We start from the raw sequence: 22,462 nt of genomic DNA, 5'->3' as shown, positions 1-22,462 counted from the left end.
ACATATTTTTTCCTTTATGTTCTATATAATGTATATTAACTGTAAACATATAAACAGGTGTGGCAAATGGAGTTTTAATAACATTTTTAAAGGAATAATAAATTTGGGGTCAAATTTACAGTCATATATCTGGCACATTTGACAAACCCAGAAGCACGTGGTAGGTAAGAAAAATTCTTTTTAATGTCCTTGTATGATAGACTCATTAACCTCTTAGGTTTCTGGGCTGGGGAGGGAAACAGGTAAATGCATAAGTGTACATGAGAGGGACTTTATTAGTCCATGTAAAGGATGGATCCTCCATCTGACATGCAAGTTCACACTTCAACATTTTCACCATGTACTCCCACTTCGCCTGCATGGAATTTATGCAGTTCTGGCATGGATTTCCAGTACAATTTTAGGTCATACACTGGCAGAGAACAAAAATTCACCATAGAAAATTCACAGCCGCATCAAGAGACACAATGAAACGTGCAACTTGAATTTCCCCTCATATCCACAGGCATCAAATGTACTGAAAAGAGAGGTCAAGGTCAGTGTTTAAAACGCGACTCGGAGGACTGGGCATAGTCTTAGTCTGATATTACACATTACAACCAAAAGAATAATTATGGCCTAGAAAGGGGATTAAGAATACACTTGGATATTACAGGTCTGTTTGAGATAAGGAGCATAAAGCAGCCAGGATTAAATGCCAGTTTTAACAGTGATTTCCTTATGTCTATGCCTGCTCTGATATGTGGTGGGCTTTAGTAGCTCTCCTTAATGTTAATCACAGGAGCTTAAGGAGCAGAGACTGCTACGAAGTACAAAACCCCCAATCTAAGCCTTACAAACCTCATGAACATTTTTATAATTTTATGTATATTAACTCGGACAGAATTGTCCCATGGAAATCTTCACCATATTCCCACAGATTACTCTCAGACTGAAGGAACACGCAACAAAACACACAAAAGCATTTAAATAAATTCCAGTTACACTGGCTTCTGAGATGCTTCCAATTAGGTTGCATGTGATCTTGTCCCTCTGACAGGCTCTGTAACATTCAAATTGTTCTATTAACACACATACACATTCAGAATAAGTGCATAATTTGGTGCTCAGCCAGTTGTGGCCAACGCATCAGGCAATAATGCTCATCTCAAAAAAAAATTATTTTATTTCGTATCACACTTCAAATAATGGATGAAAACTGGCCTTAAGCCTTAACCCAAAAAACAATGGAAGTTACGTGGTTAGCATCACACAGTCTGGGTACAATTATTTACGAAGTCTTACAAAACTTAATTGAAAACCATTCTTTTGCTTCCCACAGTTGGCCATAATTAATTCTTGGTAGATTTTTTTCATCAAACTGTGCAAAGGATCAAGCTACTTCTTCATGTAGAGCTACAATTCTGGCAAATTTCTTTTTTGGGAGTAGGATAAATAGGCAAATATATCAGTTTCAGCTGGAGATGATACATATTCTCACAGCATGAATATATGAAATTATTAAACTTTTCCATCAGTATTCTGCCCATACTCTTTTTTCCCCTATATAGTTTTCAATAAATTTTAATATCATGTTTTATACATCTCACTCATCAGACTATGGAGTCCAAAGCCTTCTTTGTTCCTTGAATGTTTCTCCTTAGTTATGTGTTTCATTGTTTTCCTAGGCCTGCTTTCTGCAGCTACACTGGAAAATCTTATTTAAAGGTGGAAACTCTCCTTCCCACTCCCCAAATGATACCTCACATCCAAATCTCACCTGTGAATTTTCATCTTCCAAGGTATTTATAGTCTTCATCCTTGTTTTGGTAAAGCCTAGGGCAGCACATGTCTTCTGGTATACATCATAAATGAAAAGCTACATAACACACCACATTTCATGGCATTTAAGCTATGTATCCCATTTAAAAGCTATTGATATTTAACCCAAGACTAATGAGAATGAACAAACTGAATGTCGAGCACCCCTTGACATTTTAAGAAAATGTAAACCAAGGGTAAAATAAGGGCAGCTCTTCCTGGCCACCCAAACAGTACATTTTCCTCAAAAGGGTCACTGTGAAGGGTAGCACAGTATGGTTAGTTCAGCCTGCCCTGCTTACAGAGTCCTTGAAGACCCTGTCAAAATGGGCAACACTAGGCAACCAACATCATGAGCACCTTGAGTGCTTCCTTATATGCTCACTAAGCACCTAAGAACTGAAATTACATGATTTCATACCTGACACTCTGCTCTTAATTTACTTATCAAGGCTAGTTTTACAATTCATGTTTTTTACATTCTCAGTTCTCTCTCTGAACCTCTTTCTTTGTTTTATCTATGGTACCCAGTCATCAGCTTTCACACCAAACATTTTCTTTCTCAGCTTAAAAGGTTTCCAAGCTGATTTTCAGGTTAAACAATATGAAGGGGGAAAAAAAACACCAAAAACCAAAAACCCCAGACCCCTTGCTGAAGTAATACCAAGACTGCGTGGTAGAATTCAAGCTGACTAGAATTCAAGGGGGGAAAAAACCCAACCCACATAAAACATTTTATTTGTAAGATCTTTCCTTAGTGTTTACATATTATGCAAGCATAAGTAGCAAAGAACCAGCGCTGCTGCTTTTTCAAAGTAGCAGGAAAGAGTAGTAATGCCTACATACTCCCACCTCCTTCACACTAAGAGGCAAAAGAAGGTTAAGTGAACAAGTGATCCATGTTCCCTGGCTGTACAAAACGAGCACTACTGCTGTACTTACTGATGATTCCTAGATTCAGGATATGTTGATGGAACAATTCAATTGTTTGGTTTGTGGGATTTTTAGGAAGGAATCTGTTTCTATCACAAATTCATAAAGGGCATGTGTAGAGCAGACAATCACTTCACTGCAGAAGAAGTGCAAGGCTACTTTGTAACATGGACTGGAAGAGCCTACATGAAAAAAACCATTTTGCACAAATTCATCTGTCTCACGGCATGATCCCATACATTCAATATGAGAAAATGAACTAATTATTTAACATTTGCATACAAATTACTGATTTTTGGGGGTTGAGGCATGGCTCCCTGTGTGATCTTGGGCTAGTTTCTGAACGTTGCTAAATCTCTAGTTCTTTATTTGCAAAGCAGATTAATATTAGTTATGCAGGATGGGGTGAGATTAAATTAACTCAAGCTTGTAATGGGTTTTCTGATCTTCAGATACTATGGAGAAGAAGGACTAGAGAAATCCATTTAAGAAGCAAAGAAGCATGTAAACCCATGGCCACACAACAAACATTTGGTATATCAACTTCACACAGAAAATTTGTACTAACATTTCTTTGTAGTAGCAGCAAAAATTATATTAGCAGAAAGAATAAAATACGTCTATTAAAAATAACTAATTCACTTACTTTTTCCTAATTTCTAGGTCTGAAACTGGAACACATCTCAGGCCAGCTCCCAATACCATGAGGGATGATGTTAGTAACACTGTTACCCTCAGACCTAAGATGAAAAAATAATAGTATTTTATAAGTTAAATCAGTAGTGTTGCAAAAGAAACATTGCTTAAAAATATATATATATATATATTTACACGCAATTTCACAGAAATAACACATTTCTTTCAAATCTTAAGCACTTTGGTGCTGATATAAATTCCAGACACATTTTAAAATCCTGAGTTATTTTCTACACTTACACTCCAGAATTACAAAAGCTTACTCTTAGCATAGTAACACACAGGAGTGTATCCAAAATCTTTACAGACATTCTTGAAAGTGAAAAGTAGTAATAAAAGTATCATCAAAATGTACAATATTCCCTTTGGAATAAGAGGCATCGGGGAACATGCTCTACTGTGTTATCTGAAATCTAGGCAGATGCAAAGAAAAATCTGGACTTGTTCATTCTTCTCCAACCACTTAACGAGCACAGACACAGCACTGTTATTGTTTTCTTTCATAATGCAGATATGCATTTCATCCCAAAGAAACAACCATTTATTCAGGGGGAAAAAAAAGTGCGAGTATTTTTTTGCAGTCCTTGCAATTAGGGCAGATTTTTGCTGCTCTCAGCTGCAATTGTCAGAGGTTGTAAATATCGTACATTAGAAAAAAGCCACAATTGACTGATTCCTTGAATATGTTATTTCCTTATGCAATTTTCAACTCAGAAGTGCTTAGATTAGAAACAACCTTATCTTTGTGCTGCAATTCCTTTTGCCAGCAGTTTGTTTGCTGCTGTTAAGGTGTTTCCATCAGTAGCAGAGAACAGTGACAGCTGAGGGGCTTAAGCTCCAAAATCTTGCAGAACACCAAAATCATACTCACAATTAAAAAAACACAGAGAGAGTCTGCATCTCTGGAGTTGTACATTCCAAAACAATTTCACAGCAACAAATAGAAAATAAAGGGCTTCCATGTTATTAGTAGAATATAATAAAAACTATTAATGATGACAAACATGTAATACCGCTAACATTTAGGTAAAACTAGTAATTACCCAAAATACAGATGGTAAAAGAACCTGTCCTATGATAAGTCACCCATCAAACAAACAACTTTGATTCTTTGTAAAGCTGCCTATTTTCAGAGGAGGGCTCCCTCTGTTAGTGACTCCTGTAATCAGTACAATTCAAGCAATAATTGCATTAAATATTTTGTCTCCATGTATTTTACTAAAATGTGATTTTACTGGGTGAGACATAATTTTGCTCATAATTTTGTGACAGGTCTTAATGAACCTCACTCACGGGTATGCAACTCCTGGTGCTGGACGCTGCCCAAACCAAACCAAAGGCAAGTTCCTTTATCAACCAGCATAGCCCAAGACAACCCAAACAAAAATAAGTTAGCAAGTTAAGTTTTCTGAAATGGAAGTGAGACTTCCTTTGGTAAGGCTCAGTCATTAACACAAGGAATGCCAGCAGCAGTGATGTGACTCCAAAGGACACCTCACATCCCTGATGCCCTGAAGAAGTATCATCAGCCAAAAATATTTCTTTCCTGGTACGATTTCCCAATGCCTCCCCCAACTTAGTTGCTTGACTCTGTGCTCAACCAGCAAATGCTGCTGTTAAACTGGTCTTTTAAGTGTGTTCAGAGAGCCCTAAATAAATTCCCATTTAATATGGCTGTTCAAACCTTCATCATGGTCCTATGTTTGCTAGGCCACCACAAGTCTTCATGCAACATTTAACTCCACACTGCCTTACTGCCTGTGCTGTGCTGGGGCAATTGTGCATATCTGCATTGCATACATGATGCTTCTGCCTTTTCTTCTTGGAAATTAATCTTTGTTAGCACTGCTTTTGTGTAGAATGAAAATTTGTATGCAGTAAGGATTGGAATCTTATTGATGGAAAATTGAAATACAAATCTTTTATCTGAAAAATTTGAAGTTTTCCATTAGAAAATGCTATAGAAATTTTTCACGGAAGCTCTAGTAATATACTTATTTTCCATGTAAACTAGGTTCTTTTGAACTACATTTCACAGAACACAGTGCATTCTGCCTTTCAAGAGACACAAGGACAAGGACAACATGGACGGTGCTGCTCATGGGGCCATGCTTGAAATGCAAGCCAGGGGCAAGCCCAGGATATAGCTGTAAATGAGAAACAGAAATTTAAATTTAAATCACCACAAGACATAAAATGAGTGTTTCCATAAGAAAAACTCCTACTTGATTTCTAATTTTTAAGAAAATCCCTAAACCAAAATATATACAAACCAAGAAACTTTTAAATTAAATCTGCACAAAAATTTCCTTTAAAAAAACCCCAACATGCAATTTGGTAAAAAATTAATTAGATGCTGAAGCTTGCCTCCAGCTTTAAATTCAGGTCTATCTTTAATGTCAACCTCATATGTCAGTTAATTTTAAAGTAAAATTATCTATTAAAGCTTCACAAACATGTATGCCTGATCTCTTCATTATCTGAAGTCCTAATCTTGAATACTATTTGCTGTAAGGTATCCCTTTAAAATGTTTTGATTGCCCAGATTATTCTTTGTCCTTTTTTTCTGTTTCCACCTTAACATGTAAACACATCCCTGAAAATTCCTTTGGTTAATGCTGCACTTTGACACCAAAGTGAACAAAAGACTGTCAGACAAGCAGCATATTAGACATTTTCTTTGCTAATTACACAATATAGTCTTACTCTGTAAGCACCTCACCTTATTTTGCTTTACATTTTAACTCTTTCATCTTTGTCAGAAACTAGTCTTTTTATTTATTTCAGTATTTTTGTTTTGAATGCCGCAGTTGTTGCTACATTGAATTTGACATCTTGTATTACTCTAAAAGGTGCACCCCAGAGTGCTTAAGATAGCAACCATGCATCATGGGGACTATAAACCAAAGTAACCAACCAAGCTTGAAAAACAGCCTGTGAACCTTGCAGAAAATTATGTCTCTACTTTAAAAGATCTAAGTAATTCACTCAACCAAGAGATTTTGTGTAGATGTAATTAACTTCATTAATTCTACCCTGTAAATGCAAGCAGTAATTGGAGGGAGGGAGGAGGGTACAGCTTCTTAAAATCCATCATTCAGTTTCTACTCCTTTCTATCAGAGGTTTCTGACACATGGCTGGAAGGGGAAGAAATTCCTTTAAACAAGATTTTCTGCCAGTGGGTGAAGTTTTGTGTTCTTTGCACCTTGTCTCCTTAGCTGCTCCTTCCCATCCTCTTCTTGCAGGAGGTTTCTGGGCCCCACAGGCAGCAGTGGCTCTTGAGCAAACTATGGCCCTGTTCAGAACAGCCAAACTTCATTGACAGCAATGGAAAAGTCCAAGCTAGCAGCAGAAATTGAGTCAGTAATAAAAAGGATGTTTTAATTATCATTTATGAGTGTAACAGTCGATATTGTTCAACTGTTTAACCCTCCTGTGGCTCATAACACCATCTGCTTTATGACTTCAGCAGTCAATGCTGCATTTGCTGTTTCATATTTCTTTTTAAAACAACTGTGTCCAAGCTCAGACTTGTTACAGACTCAACAAACTCTCAAGCCACAATCACCCACAACCCACAGCCCAACACAAAGCACGAGCAGAACCCCACCATGCTGCAACGTGGGGGCAGCAGCAGCCAGTGGCACCCAGCTGCTCTTCAGCTCCCTCACAGCAACATCAAGCAAGGGCATCCAGGACGTGGGTGCTCATCCCCCACAACTCCTCCAGCATACCTTACTTTCAAGATGCTTTTCGAAGTATATGAAAAGAAAATGCATTCCCCCACACCCCACGTTACTGACTTGTAGCCCAATGAATGAATTATTATGCCCAGTTTAATAAGAAACTTAACAAACGATACTGTTGTCCTCATTCCAACAATTTATACATTAGTTTGTCATTTACCAGGAGAATGTGATTAACTGGTTCCTGAGCATCCCCCACCTGAGCCCAGCACAGCAGCTCCCTCAGTTCCCCACTACTGCTACAGAGCACTGCAAGCAGCCTCTTCTAGCTCAGAGCATCACACACATGGCACACATCGTTTGAGTCTGGTTTCCCCCCTACAATGAAGCATTCATCCTAGGGGAAATCCCAGTTGGATGGCAGAACAGACAAGTTTTCACCTTTCTCCTTTTTTTTTTTTTTTTTATAGAAATTTGGCCAGAGGAAAGGCTGCTGGATTCAGCCCTTCCCCTGGCATGGCAGCAGTGGTTTCCCTCATACAGCTCACACACCCTGCTCTTAGATGCAGTAACATTTGAGGGGCTTCCTAACCTCCCCTGCAGATACTAAAATCAGTTCTCACAAATACCAAGCACAGTAAGGCTCTGAGTAGAAACAAGTGACATCAGCCTCCTGCACTTTTTCACAGTTAAAGACCAGGCTGAAAGCACAAATTGTTCCTACTGACACTGAACTGAGAGCATTTGCTTGACTTCCCTATCATTTTGCCTAAAACATACCTAGCTAAGAGAAAACAGAATGTAAAAGTCTGTCTTGGTCCACACACACCAGGAAATTTAAAACTCACCAATTGCATTAGCTCTTTCAACAATTCACTGTTAATTGTGCTTTTCCTCCCAATTTAAAGCAAATTCAAAGAAGTTCTTGTTTTGCCCTTCTTTACAAAACAAACCACAGTTCCTGCATGTTTTCTTCTATGAAACTAACCTATAAAAAACAACTTTTACATTTAGGTTCAGTAAGTAAAGTACTGAATTCCAAGTCTTCCACATTTTTTCTCTGGACTTGGTATTGTTTTTATGTCTTGTTTAAATGCCCTCCTTACCGCTCAAGCATTATTTTTAAATGGGTTTCTTTGCTGGATACCAATTCTCTGTTTCATATGATGGGTCTGCTTTTCTCCCTTCTTAATATATCCCTATACATTTAGCTATAATTTTAAAAAGGCTTAATTAAACAGCTCCCTTCATCAAAGCACTGCACACACATGCCATCCTCCAGAAATCCTTGGATTTTTAATGTAACTCTAGCAAAAGCATACTAATAGCTGCAACATTTACTTTCATAACATCAATTATCTTTGTCATGATTAAAATAACAAAAAAATTTGCTTTCTATTAAACACAGTGAATAAAACTTTCACTGTGCCTGCTCTTTGCCAAATTGACTATAGCCATTAAGGAGGATAAGTGGCAATCCTCTTTCAGAAGAGGCATCCTTGCATCAAGCAATACAATTTTCAAAAGAAAAGAACCTTTTCATTGTTGTAAAAATATTTCATAGCTGAGATGTGATCCCAGTCTTTCTGCTAACACATGAAATAAACTTGAAAAGTCAGTATATTGGGCCTGCCTCAGATTCCACAAAGGCACTTGATTGCAGGGTGGCATAAATTATGTTTGGAAACTCAATGGAAAATAAACATATTCTCAAGAATATCATCAATAAAAACTAGGAACCAAATATAAACACTGCATGCAAGAGAGAACAACTACCATGTCATATGTAGCGAATCCAAAATTACAGATTCATGGATAATTCTGAGGTGGAATTGAGTTCAACTCAAGGATTGAGTCCAACTCTTAAGTGAATGGCCCATACAGTGATTGAGCCCACCACCATGGTGTTATCAGCACCATTAACAGCATGCTCTAATCCTAGTTTTAAGGCCAAGATATCACTGGTGCCTGTAATTGCTGCTTCTGTCATTGGGTGCTATTAAGCACAACCTGGACCTCCCTTTCTCCGCAAGTACTTGATGCTGATGCTTCTGTTATTGCCCCATTTCAAACCTCTCTTTTTAAAATAAACTGAAGCCAAGTGTTTCCATTCATTTTCCTGGCTTTATGTGGCACTGCCAAGACAGCATCCCGATTTCAACTGGAAAGATTTAGGACCTGAGTACTTTTTTTTTCTGATTGAAAATGCAGGTAACTCAAAACATTCTGCAAGACAGGTGAAAGCATCCTTCTGGCATCAAAATGTAAGAACCAAGCTCTACCATAACAGAACCTGTCTGAAATAAATTAAACCCAGAGCTACATTTCAATCCTCAGTCTTGTCTAGGGCACAAGAAAATCTTTTCCTCTACTAATCCACAACAAAGTCCAGTTCTACCTTTCAGTGGAGGGTTGCAGGGCAGATTCCACCTGACACTACTCCAACTTCTGTCTAACACAAACAGTTGGCAGATTAAGATACTTATATGAAATATGTACTAGAAATTTCTTGAAATATAGATGTAGGAGGTAATGCTTTTCAGAGGGGCAATTTCTCTTTATAGTATCTTACAGCTGTTGCAACCGAATCTGTCAGCAATTGCTGCCCAGTTAACAGCAAGGCTATCAGCAGGAGTTTGACATTTCTATTTAAATTGATTTACTTGCAAAATTTAAATCTGAGAAAGCAAACTCTGTACAGAAACACAACAAGTTGAAGTAAAATAGTTCCTGTGATTTGGACAAACTTTCTCCTGGGGGTCAGAATTTCAGCAGAGCCAACATCTCAGAAGTGTCATCACCACTGTGGGGGGAACCCACAGGAAAGTCCCTGCCAAATGAGGAAGACAGATGGGCGCCAACAACCAGATCTGACCCAAAGATAAAGTAATCTCTGCTGCTTGCACTTGTTGGACAGATGTAGCAAGGCTGTGTGCAAACTGAAAGCATGAGGGCCAATACACAAGCTTTCTTTTTTCCAGTGTACCTCTCAGGTGAAGAACATGCACTCTGCACAAACATCATCATGTGCATCCTTGTAAGGAGGGTATCCCTCCCAAATTCTGAGATTAGTTAAGAATTTTGTAAAAAAACACAGTATAGCTCAGAGACTCAAAGCACAAAATTTAGCCTGTCAAGTGTTTCACAGAGAGGACACTCATCATGAGGGAGATAACTGAACACATATAACCACTACAACAGATATGGAAGCTGACAGAACATAATTGTGAGAAACAAAACTGAACAGAATGCAATTGAGAGCTATTATGACAATGACATAACCACTCCACAATTCCTGAGCTGCTGCATTTTTTTTTTTATGTGTACCCCAGCTGTAAGGAAACCAAGACACTTAAGTACACACTTTAATTGCATGGCTTGCTTCTGGTTTGTATTGTAAATACTGTTCCTGTTTTTAAGTTATTTTTATTCTTCTCCACATACACCCCTCCCCAACATTCATTAAAGCATATTAAAGTCCTTATTTTTCTGTTTACTCTAGATACAAGAACTTGACTGCACCTGTTAGAAAGAGCAACAAGCTAGAACAACCATGTCAGGAGGCTGCAGGGTGCTTTTATCTCATTTGCATGGATGAAGCCAAGCCCATGTGAACAGTGGACCTATACTGTTTTTAACATGATTGCTATTAGGCAAGCACATAATCAATCTCCAAAAATACGTCAAGGAAAGTATCACTTAATTCTGCTGCTCTCTACTCCTCTACATTTAGTTATTACAGACTTAATGATGCAAATTCTTTATAGAGTTGGCTCCACTAGCACAGATTTAACGATGGCTGGTGACACACTACACATGTAAATACAAAGCAATATTTCAGATTTTGTGCAGCAATTTAAGAGTCTGGTACTGTAAATAAAGAAGTCCTGGTTTTAAGAACTGAACAGGCTTAATCTAAGCTTTTTGGATATACAATAAGGTAGCTTACAAGTAATGAAGCTTCCTTCCACATGGCAGTGAAGGATTTTGAAGCATCCTAACAGTTTAACATCAACAATAAGAAAAAAAGGCAAAATATGTAAATTAGCAATCTGCATTGCAAGTTTATACAAGTGCTGTAAATTCTATTCAGCAATCCAGAGGCTGACATTTTGCCTGAACAGATAAACAAAGTGCTGAGCTGAATGGTATTTGCCTGAAGATCAAAACGACGATTTTAGAATCAGTTTTAGACCCTTTATTAAAATGTCTCCTATTCTTTAATAACACATTTCCTGGTTTCAAAGGAGACCAATTATTGTAGCCAATTATTGTTATTACACATTTTACTGCAGAAAGCATCCCTTTTATCTGCAACTAATCCAAGTGCAATGAACCTTTCCTAATGCTTGCAGAGCATCTCTGAGAGAAGAGAGCACTGGCCTGGGGCAGCAGGACCTGCATCTCTCAACACGTTGTATGAAATTGTGCAGGCCACTTCCCTTCTGCTTCCCCTTTCTCTCTTTCCCCTGCCCTCTGCCTTGTTTATTCAGGCTATGAACACAGGGAAACAGGAGCCAGTCTCACCATTAGTATTAGAGAGTCTGTTAAATCAGGTTTTCTCTTCACCTGAGGTGAGAGCAGCGCTGGGATACAACAAAAGAGAGCTATTTAAGTACTTTCTAAATCTGTGACGTTAACAAACACTTGTATGAATTGTTCTTTCTTCTCTCACCACAGGTAGCTGCTTTCTACTCTCAACACCAGTATCTAATAAACTATGAAAATTTAGGTGAATCATTGAATCCATCTTTGCTATTTGATAAAATTAAATCTACATAATGGCATGTGCTAATGTGTACAAAGAGAGACATGCAGAGCAATTGACAAAAATGGCCAATAATGCAGCTGGGGGCTAAACCTCCTCAGTAACTCTGCAGCTAAAGAAAGGATGTCACTAACAAGTTGACAGGCAAGAAGCCTTCGCTCTAACTCTCCTGAATGAACACCAACAACTTAAGTGCTTAGAGCACCACACAAGGGGAGGGAAGCACTTTCTTTTCTCTTTCCACTCCTTTCAAGGACTCCCAATTGCAAAGCAAACTCAATTACCACACCACTAACTACAGAGCCTTATGTGTGCCAACAGAGAGCAAAACCAATCCCTCTTACACATATCTACCAGGGAAGGTGTTCTGTTGTTACCTTAATAGTACTTACTCACACCACTCAATGGCGCATGAAACTCTTCTTTTTAAGAAGTACAAAGGCATTTTGTTTTGCCTCAACAGAGTATCAAGAAGCAACCATGCAGCAAGGATTGGCAGCTACATTAAATACTGCCTAGTGCATCTGCTAAGCAGGACACTAAGTAGAAGGTTTCTTCTTTTTATTATCCCTGCTGCGAGTGGGGGAAATAAAGAGCTGCAAGAGCTTCCCTAATGTAATATCCATGCAGGTCTTGTGACTTATAGGAAAGGTCACTGAAGTGAGCTTTTGGATTTTCTCTGTGTGAACAGTTTCGGTGTTACTTGAACATTAAAATGCATCAGGCACTACTTAGGGTACATAGTTCATTCTAAAAGACATCTTTTAGATGCACTATAATGAGTCCTAAACCCATCATATTTTTTAAGGGTCCTGATCAATTCTTTAGGTTCATGTGATTAATTAAAATTATAACACCAACACCTTTCTCAAGTATTTAAAAGGGATGGCTCTCATCAACAGATAAAGAAGCAAAACTAAAAAGTTTCTAATTGTGGTTATACTTATGTCCTGTATTCCAGAAAAACACCAGCATTCTTTGCAAAAAGCAGAAGACCTCTCACTTTCAAAATACATCACTCCCTCTGGCTGAGTCACAGATCTCCAGCTCTAAAAACAGGAAAAATCTAAAAAACCCTCTCTACTAAAAATCTGCATGAGAAAGCTTAATTTACAGGTTTTGAGGAAGTTGGAGCATTGATCACAAGCTCCTGCAGCACAATTACAGCTACAGCACAGTTACAGAGCTGCAATAGCACAGGCATGTGAGAAGCATTAAAAAACCAAAGTTATGGCAGGAAGTGATGGAATAGCTCTGAATGTCACCACTAGGAGAAAGGCAAGGCAAACCCCAATTTCCCTGGCACTGGGAATATATTATTTATAATATATAATTTATAATATATAATCATATAATTGTAACTAAAAAACTTCTTAAAGAATTTTTGTGTGTGATTTTGATGTGATAACATCTTTGGTCTGCTCAGTTAAGGCAATACCACATTGTCAGTGGAAGAATTTAAATACTCTCCAAGAAAATTTGTCAAATAATGAAACAGGTGCCAAAATACATTTCTTCAATTTACTTCTGCTCTTTTCACCACTAACCATGGTTTTGCGAGCTTGGGTGTTTTTAAACAAGTATTTGATATACACCAAATATTTTTATTTGACAGTGTCAGACTACAGATTTTCACAACAGGGAAGCTTATTTCAGGACCTGTGTTAGGTATACACTGTTTTTTAAGTCTGAAAAGGCAAGCAAATACCCCTGTTTTACATGGCTCCTTTCCCCCAAACAATGCATTTCTTACCAGAAGTTAAAAAAGCACAGGTGAAAAATCAGCAATGCAGAAAATATCCAAATTTTATTAACGAGTAATGAATCTCATTGTTGTGTTTACTTCAGACTTGTTTTTCACTCCTAAAGCGTAACACGAAACTAACTCCTAAAAACAACATCTGCTGAAAATAATGAATAAAAATTATTTTGTTTATGCAGTTGTGCAATGCTTTTACTAGAATTCAGAAATTAGTAAAGTGCAGTAAGTTTAGCATTACCAAGTGAAAATGGTCTTTCTTTGTTCCTACTTAGTTTCCTTTGATAGAAAAAAATAAATCTCATTTAATTCTTTGAAGAAAAGCCTCAGTTTTCTTTAAAGGAAATAGATTCAGCTTTTGCAGAACAACAGCTGATCTACTCTTTTTCTCTTTAATAGAATCTGAACCAGTAGCTTGGGATTATAAATGCAGTGCAAACATGCAGCCAGCAAAACGAATGCAATACAACTTTCCTAAGTACTGTACTACTTCCATAATAAAAAACTATGAAAAAGCCCACAGGACTTTGATAATAGAGAAATTATGGTTGTCATTCACATTATAAAAGTTAGTACCAGCTACCTTTATGCAGCATGGATGCCACACTATTAAAAACTCTCGGAAAAAAGGGGACCAGCAAAATTTCAATGTTTTTAAAATGCAGCAAGGCGGTGCAAAACAAAAGAGTATTTTAGCACTTTTTGTCCCATTCCACAAGGGTTTCCAGAAGGAAGAGATACCAGCCAGAGTGGTTACATCCTCTTCTGCATCCCACTGGTGTCTCCATCACGAGGCCAGACATCCGTCACCACCAAAGCCACACAAGAAGGAAGAGCCACCCTCCTGTGCGTCAGCAGTGCCCAGAGAGTCCCGCAGGGAGCCACAGCAGGAGCTGTGGCCCACCACACCTCAGGGGAGGCAGGGCTGAAGGAAAGGCCAATTCACCCTCTGGCTGACAAAGGACAGTGCCAGGCAGAGTTCAGAGGTTTGGCTGTGAAGAGGCAAAACACTAGGACCTTGTTGGAGAGAAGAAAAAGCAAAAAGGTCAGTTGTGTCTCAAGAGATTCCCAGCTGCTGGTTTTAAAAGCACCTCTCAAGACAGTTCACAGAAGCCATGCTGCTGACCTACACTGCTGTGCAGGCATCTGCCCCCTCCCCGTTTGCTGCACTCCCATTTCCTACTGCCCCTCAGAGTATCCACTGCCCTGTGCTCCTACTCAGCTCGTTCCTCCACCTTTCCCGTTCCCAGCACTTCTTGCCCTCTGGCTCCAGATCTTATTTCTGCATCTGTGTCTCCCATATGTCACCCACTACCTTGCTCCACACTCTCCCCTTCTCTCCCTCTTCTCATCTGTCCACAAGGTTTTCTCACTCCTTTGAGCCCTTTGAGCTTCTTGCATCCAACCTCTCCTACTCCTCAACAACCAAGAGGAGTGGAGAACAGAGGAAAACAGGAGGACAAGATAAGCATACCACAAGAGAGTGAGGTAGGAAGTAGAGAAGAAGCAGTCAGATTAGAAGGAACTTGGGTCAAGAGAAGGTTATGAGGAGTAGTAAAAACATGTAAGCATACAACAAGGGAGGTATCAGTGCACCGCTGCCCTGGTATTACACCTTCTGTAGTCAACTTCTAAAAGCTACTGTTGATAAAGTATCTTCCTATCTGGACCTGTGTCCTCACCCAGTTCAGGGATGCTTCAGTGCTTTAACTCTGCTTGTGTTAGCAGCTGCATAAGAAAACCAAGAGATCATATTTTACACTGGTAAATTATTTCCCTATTCATCAATTTCCCAACATCAAGGTATATCAAGTTACATACAGAATCACAGAATCGTTAGAGTTGGAAAGGGCCTCTGGAGACCCTCTAGTCCAACCCCTCTGCCAAGGCTGAGGGTAACCCAGAGCAGGTTATACAGGATTTTGAGTGTCTCCAGTGAGGAGACTCCACAACTTCCCTAGACAGCATGTTCCAGTGCTCTGCCACCCACAACAAAGTTCTTCCTCATGTTGAGGTGGAACTCCTTGTGTTTTAGTTTGTGGACAACATCCCATGCTTGCTGTGCTTGTATGTGCAGCACACCAAAGCCCAAGAGCTTTGTTATCCCCAGATAACATGGCCATTACTATTGTCACATGAGCTATATGCAAATAGAATTATTTTACTTTCCACCATGGAAAAGTTCTTTCAAATCAAGCATGCACCCTCCTGACAGGCTTCACTACATGGTCTTTAAACAGCTGTCCCAGTACCCCTACACAGCTGCAAAGACCTGTTTGAAGAGTGCAAAGGGCACAGCAGCTGCATAGGAGAGCAGGATGAAGACACATGGAAAACAGAAGACATATGGAAACACAGCAGCAATCAGAGCTGGGGTGGAACCCCACCCAACAGAAAGACCTAGCTCCAGTAGAGGACATCTCTCTACAGCCACAACTGATGATTTTCAATTCAACCTGGCCCAGCAGGAGCTATGGGAAGCACTACTAAGAATCAAGCTAGCATTGCTATGATGAACCAGAGCAGCATCAAGTTAATACAATTCACCAGCTCATAATTTAAGCACTCTGTGTTGCTAATCACTGTGTATCAAGTGGTCTTTTGCAGCATGCTGTACTCCAAGGAGGGTGGGCCAATCAATTCTCTAATGATTCTCACTTCTGGAAACAATTGCACAAACACTCTGTGGACATTCATGTAGCCACAGTATATAAAATTTAGCAGCAAAAGCGAAGTTTGGTTCAGTCTTCCTTTTTCTTTTCTTCTGATGATACAGAGGGAAAGTATGTGTATACAAATATGCACACTAGCACTCATCAAAATAAATTTTGTAAAACCAAGCTGATCAAATACCTGCTCTAGAGGGATTTACCTATATTCAGCTCTCTAATTGCTTCTTTCATCTGTCCACATGAAAAGCAACACTTCATCTCATTTCTTCCAAGATTTGTTAGCATAGGAAAGTTAATCTCATTCACATGATTTGATAGGTGTCTATCAGTATCGCTTACAATATAATGAAATATGGACCATTAATAGCATGCAGTAGCTGTCTACAGCATGAGAGAGAGACTGCAGTAAAGCAGGTATTTTCCTTCAGACTTCTTTTGTATTTGGTTCAAGTGCCTCAACCACTTGCATTTTCACAAAATACATGCACCTTTCACTTCTTGAGTCAAGGCATTCTCCCCCAGCTCCTTCCTTAGCTGAAGCCCAAAGTTCACATTTAACTTTTATTCAATCCCAAAGAGCTTCTTGCTGCTCTTGCTGGAGTTAAAACCTTTGCCATCTGTAAAAGACATAGAGGTCATAATAGCCTGAAAAGCTTTTAAGGACTTTGCCCACTATGGCAAACTGTATAAAGAAGCAACTGCTCATCTGTGACCACCAAGCTCCCCATCCTACCCCTGCCCCTATGAATATGAGTATGAATTCCTGGAAATTTGGACAGTAAATTATGCCACCTGATGGGAGCTTGAGATAAGATAAAGGTGGTACTATTTTCCGATTATCTCAGACTAGGAAGAGAAAAACAAGCTGGGGGAGCACTGGTAATAAACACAAAGAATCTACACTGAAAGCCAACACAGCAACTGGGTTGAAAGTTCTGACTGGGTCCAGCAGGTGGAGGCCATAGCCCACCCATTTAAGTTGGGAAGCCCACCAACTCTAAAGAGAAAGACTGAATATGTGACTAATTAACATTGGAACAGAGGGAGTCATTTAACCAATAGAATAAAAGAACTGCGTAGCCAAATGAGCACTGATTCCTGTGTTTGCTAAAATGTATAAATGGTGAAAGTCTGGAGTGACCTCAGGACCCCCACCACTGAGAAGACAAGAAGAGGACCCACGGGATGTTGTCTGGATCTGTGGGTAGTGATACCTTACTACTTAATTTGTCACTCCCTTCCTCCCCTTCTTTTTCTTATTTCTATCTCTCTCTACCTCATATTTATGTTAAATAAAATCCCTACTGCGGACTTGGACATATGGTCTCATTTGCACCTTAATTTCGGCAGAGGCATCTCTCTAATAATAATAATTATTGGATCCTAACACCATAAATACTAAGTAAAATCAGTTGCTTATTATGAGGCTACTCTCTAATCTCTGTATCACACTTGCCTTTCTTACTTGCTCCTTTACCATTCTACTCACATTTTTGAATCTGTAAGTTTTCCCATGGTATTTCTTGTAGGCTGTACTAACCTACCAAAGTCAGAATGCCTAAAAACTTCTACTGTTGAAGTGTGTAAATCCTTTTGGCTTGATGTCACTAAGTTAAAATCTTACAGCCTTAGGCCAAGTCTTATCCCAGATGTTTTTAGCTGAGGCTCATGCGTGAACTTAGCACATGAATTATCAAATTAGTCACTATGAAATACTGGGCACTCATCTTGCAGTCATGAAACTGCAGATAAGAAAAGTCTGTTTCTGAGATCATGACAAAAAGGAGATGAAATGCATTTCTTTGCCAAAGGTAAAAATTCTCAGACTTTCAAGGTTCACAAGTCACCTCTTCTGTCCTTCTGTTAAGCACCTGTGGCATGACAGAACTATGAATACTTCCATCAAAAACTCCCATTTTCTCGTGAGTGCCACAGTGGAAATTATTTCACATAATCCATCTATATCAACAAAGGAACTTATCAGCAACTACACTTGCAGCAATTCTTCTATGTTATTAGTAACATGCTCCAATTTATACTTACATTGTTCAAAAGCCTAAATGACAGAGGACTCTGAAATGCCAAGCATAATGGAAACACTTAAGAAAATCTTCCCCACCTGTTGGATTCACTTGGCCATTCATGCTTTCAGCTTGTAGAACAACAACCTGTTTTCTCTCTGTATCCACTTTCACATCTCTCAAAATAAACACAAAGGCATTTCACAAGCACCTCCTAGACAAAAAACTCAGGAGAAAACAAGTTCACTTGGAGTCACCTCCCTTATGTCCCAGGGACCCTTTATGTGAGGTAGACGTATCCAAAGGTCCCCTGAAAGCAAAACTAGCATATGCACACAGCACCAAGTGACAATCCAGGAACTCCAAACATGAAAGCTGCCATGCACAGTTCTGTTTAGATATCATGTGTAGTTTATTTTATAGGGAGAACAGTTATTAAGAACATTTATATTAGTAAGGTCGGATTTAGTACTTGTACTCAATATTCATGACAATTTTGTCAGAATGCATTAAAGGATTTAATCTCAAAATTCCCAAGTGGAAGAGAAAGAACTATCAAATGTCTTCAGAGAAGGAAACCAAGATGCATGATTTAGGAGACAGCAATAAAATAGAGCGCTTGGTATTCAGGAAAGGAATAACTACTTTTACAAATAAAAACTTTCATGGTGTCAATGGACAAGCCAATCTTGATTAAAACCAGAATCTGATTATTGAAGTTTTCTCTCTACTTCATAATGTAATCACTAGAATAACATTGCTGCGTAAATTCAATTTGAGCAAAATAAAGTTACTAAGATTGTCTATGCAACCCACATAAGCATATATAATTTTATAAAAAAGGACCAAGAAATAGATTACATTCCACTTTTACAAGTAATATGTCTTATCTTCAAATTCAATATAAAATTGTTCACTGTATTCCAAAAATTAATGAAAAATATCACCATTCTATTCAATTTGTTTAATGTAAACTATCATAAAATATTTCATTCTTCATTGCCTCTTCTTGCTTATATGGGAACATAATGAAGACTGACATATATTGCTTCTAGGTCTCACTTTGTAACTAGGAGCTTAATAAAACCCCCTTGGTGAACCAGATCCAGAGAAGCATGTAAGCTTTTGATTTCAAGTTAGACATATAAACATCCTAACAGTCTTGTGTGGTTGTATTTACAGTTCTCAGGAAATGAAACACTCAAGGCACAAAATGTACATAAACACTCAAGCATCATGTGACAAATTGTAGCTAATTTTAATCATGTAAACAACAAGGGTCCATCCAATAGCACACTGAAGTAATTTCCCATTTAATTTCAGTCTTATTAAATCTCTAAAGATAATTAGAATTTAAACAAGGACTCTCTAATCCTATTGCTAAAGAAAATGCACCAAATAAGATACACGTAGCTCCATGGCACCCTCTATCTTTTCAGCTTTCTTCACTAAGAAACCAACCAAGACAACACCTCTAATCCTACACACAGAAAAGAGTTTTCAAATCCACCCAAAATGACACATACTCAAAAGTGACATATGGAAATATAATTCCTGATTTTCAACTTGCACCCATCCCAGAACAGGACTAAGAAACGTGACAGATGCCACCACTGTCCTTATACAGCACCCAGCCAAGGAACATGGAAACCCCCAGGGGTGCCCAAGGGCTGGCAGAATTCAGCCAGAGTAAATTGGGAGGCAGGAACAGGAACAGAGCTCATTCCCCAAAGAACTTTCAGCTGTGATATGTGAACCTCACTAGCATCTGAAAACAAATGTATTTTTGAGAACAAGAGCTCAGCAAAACCACAAAGTAGCTTTCAGTTTACACACTTTACAGAGACATGGGTTAAAAACAGGCTTCCTCCAGCACCTCAAAGACCCTTTAACACAGTGTTGAACACCCTTCAAAAAAAGTCTTCTCTGAGTCTGCTCAGATCTTCAAGTAAGATATTCTTTGTGAAGCCTTGTGAAGACCATCACTACCTTCCTGATGAAAAATCATCCTCATCTTCATAAAAAACATGATATCCCTATAGATCCATAGGAACACAGCCTTAAGTCAACCAAGACTTTTTGTCATGCTGCTTCTGGCAAGATCCCTTCTGGGTCATCCTCTGGGGAGGCGTACAGTTGCTAGAAGTATTCCTTGGGGAGCCAGAAGTGACACCATCTATACAGCTTTCCCAGTCCACGTATTCCTGCCATTCCCCAGTTGCCTAGCTTGGGCTGGCTGCAACCAGGCCTTCAGAATGAATCCAGGAGCTACCCTCAGCAGGCCAGAAGAAAAAGGTCACAAAGGTCAATAAACCTTTTGAGGTTAGAAAACCAAAAAAATTCTAATTCCTCCCTCCTAGAACCCTTCTGTACGGAACTGAAGAAAAAAGCTTATTTAGCACACATCTCACTAAAAATAAACACTGCTGTTGTCTCTTCTCAGAGGGCCCCACACTTCTCTGAGAAGCTATAATGGAACTGGATCACAGAATCCAAGAAATGCTTCTTGTAACTATTAACATGCCTATTCATGAATATTTATTCTTTCAACTTCCAATTAGTTAAGAAGCCAAAAAAAGAAGAAAAAAGTGACCAAACCTTTACAACCAGTACTGAAACAAGGAACAGGTGCACAAAATGCACAACAGAAGTCTGGTATGGATACAGATTTATGCTGTGAACTGTGTGCTGCAAATGAACTAAAAACAAAAAAGACCAATACTTCTGAACTTCTTCTGAAGCATCATAACAAAAATCAGATTAAGTGACAGCAGGCAGCTACTTATCAGTTAGATTTACCTCTGACTGTGAAGTATAGGACTATCTAACAGCACAATCTCCTCTCAGATTCTGACATGCCTCATCTACAGTGTCATACTTCTGATACTTGCCAGGTTTTACATGTTGACACTTCACAAATACATTTTTTCCTGACAGCTCCTTTACTAGCCAACTCCAGTGACAAATGATTGAAGTCAAAGAGTAAATGGTGTAACTTCTCCACAGTAAATCTGGTGTAACAGCAAGCAAGTGAAATACTACCCTTGCAAGATCAGATTCAACCAACTTTACAGCTTCAAAACAATAGAGTCAAGATCCTCCTGGAACACATGTACTCCAAAGAGCAGGTAACTCCCCACAACATGCCTCCAGTGGGAGTGTGCCCCATGCTGACTTGGGACTGAGTAGTTCTCTCTGCTCCATGATGAATGAACCAAGTGACAGGACTCCACCATCACTTCCAAAGTGAATAGCATCATATTCTCTGTGGGAATCACCCAGACTCAGAAAACAGCATGAAACAAATATCAGAAAGCAATCAGGGCCCTCATAAAATCTGCTGATCTGGAAAGAACTTGCTCCAGTGCCCGTATGTACTCCATACTCACACAGCCAAATGAGCTGAGATGCTCTGTTCAGGATACCTACCAGCATTTTCTCAATAAGGAAAGCAACAAACCAAGAGCAAAGGGGTTGCTCATATCTGCACCTCCAACAAACATGGGGATTAAAAAAACCCCAAACAAACAAATAAACAAACAAAAGCCATCCAAAGCAATCAGTTAAGGAAATGACACAAACACTTGTATACATACTCCCATCAAAACAACCTATACATGAAACCAAGAAATCCCACAACTACACTACTACTAATAATATAAAACAACAAAATACTAAAGGTTTTTTTTTTTCCCATTAATTGCTTCAAAACTTTTCCATTATAAATTTGCATTGCTTGGGATCAAGTTCATAGAAAATGCAGAAATAAAAATACAGCTCTCTAAGCACAAGTTCACATTTGCCTTTATTTCCTCCATGCCATGAGCAGTCTTCACTGTACAAACAAGAATAACTTGCTTTAATTTTAAGATCATTAACAACACTATTATATATCAGTCGAGACAGATATTGCCAACTTAAGTCTAAACTGCTTGAGAGAAGACTGGATGTACAGCCACCATGGACTCATTTCCAGAATGTACTTTCAGCCCAGTAAATTTTATTCCCTCAATGCCTCTTCAGTTTTAGGAAAAGTAATTCCAGTTTTGAAACAGGCCTTTAAATACAACTTTTCTCCCTGCCTGCTTTCACTTTCCCTTCCTCTTCCCCTTCCTTTCCCACAAAT

The 22,462-nt window shown here is 38.8% G+C and overlaps 1 protein-coding gene across 1 annotated transcript in view; it reads right to left on the bottom strand.

The window, feature by feature from the left end:
- Positions 1-22,462, bottom strand: part of SLC49A4 (solute carrier family 49 member 4) — a 71,375-nt gene that overhangs the window by 47,377 nt on the left and 1,536 nt on the right. Inside the window, exon 2 of the mRNA XM_053947251.1 lies at positions 3,380-3,473. Within this exon, the coding sequence (XP_053803226.1) occupies positions 3,380-3,473 (94 nt within the window). The remainder of the gene's footprint in view (positions 1-3,379; positions 3,474-22,462) is intronic.

Source organism: Vidua chalybeata, chromosome 7 (assembly GCF_026979565.1).
Source record: "Vidua chalybeata isolate OUT-0048 chromosome 7, bVidCha1 merged haplotype, whole genome shotgun sequence".
Lineage (NCBI taxonomy): Eukaryota > Metazoa > Chordata > Aves > Passeriformes > Viduidae > Vidua > Vidua chalybeata.
This window is presented reverse-complemented; position numbering and strand designations above follow the sequence as displayed.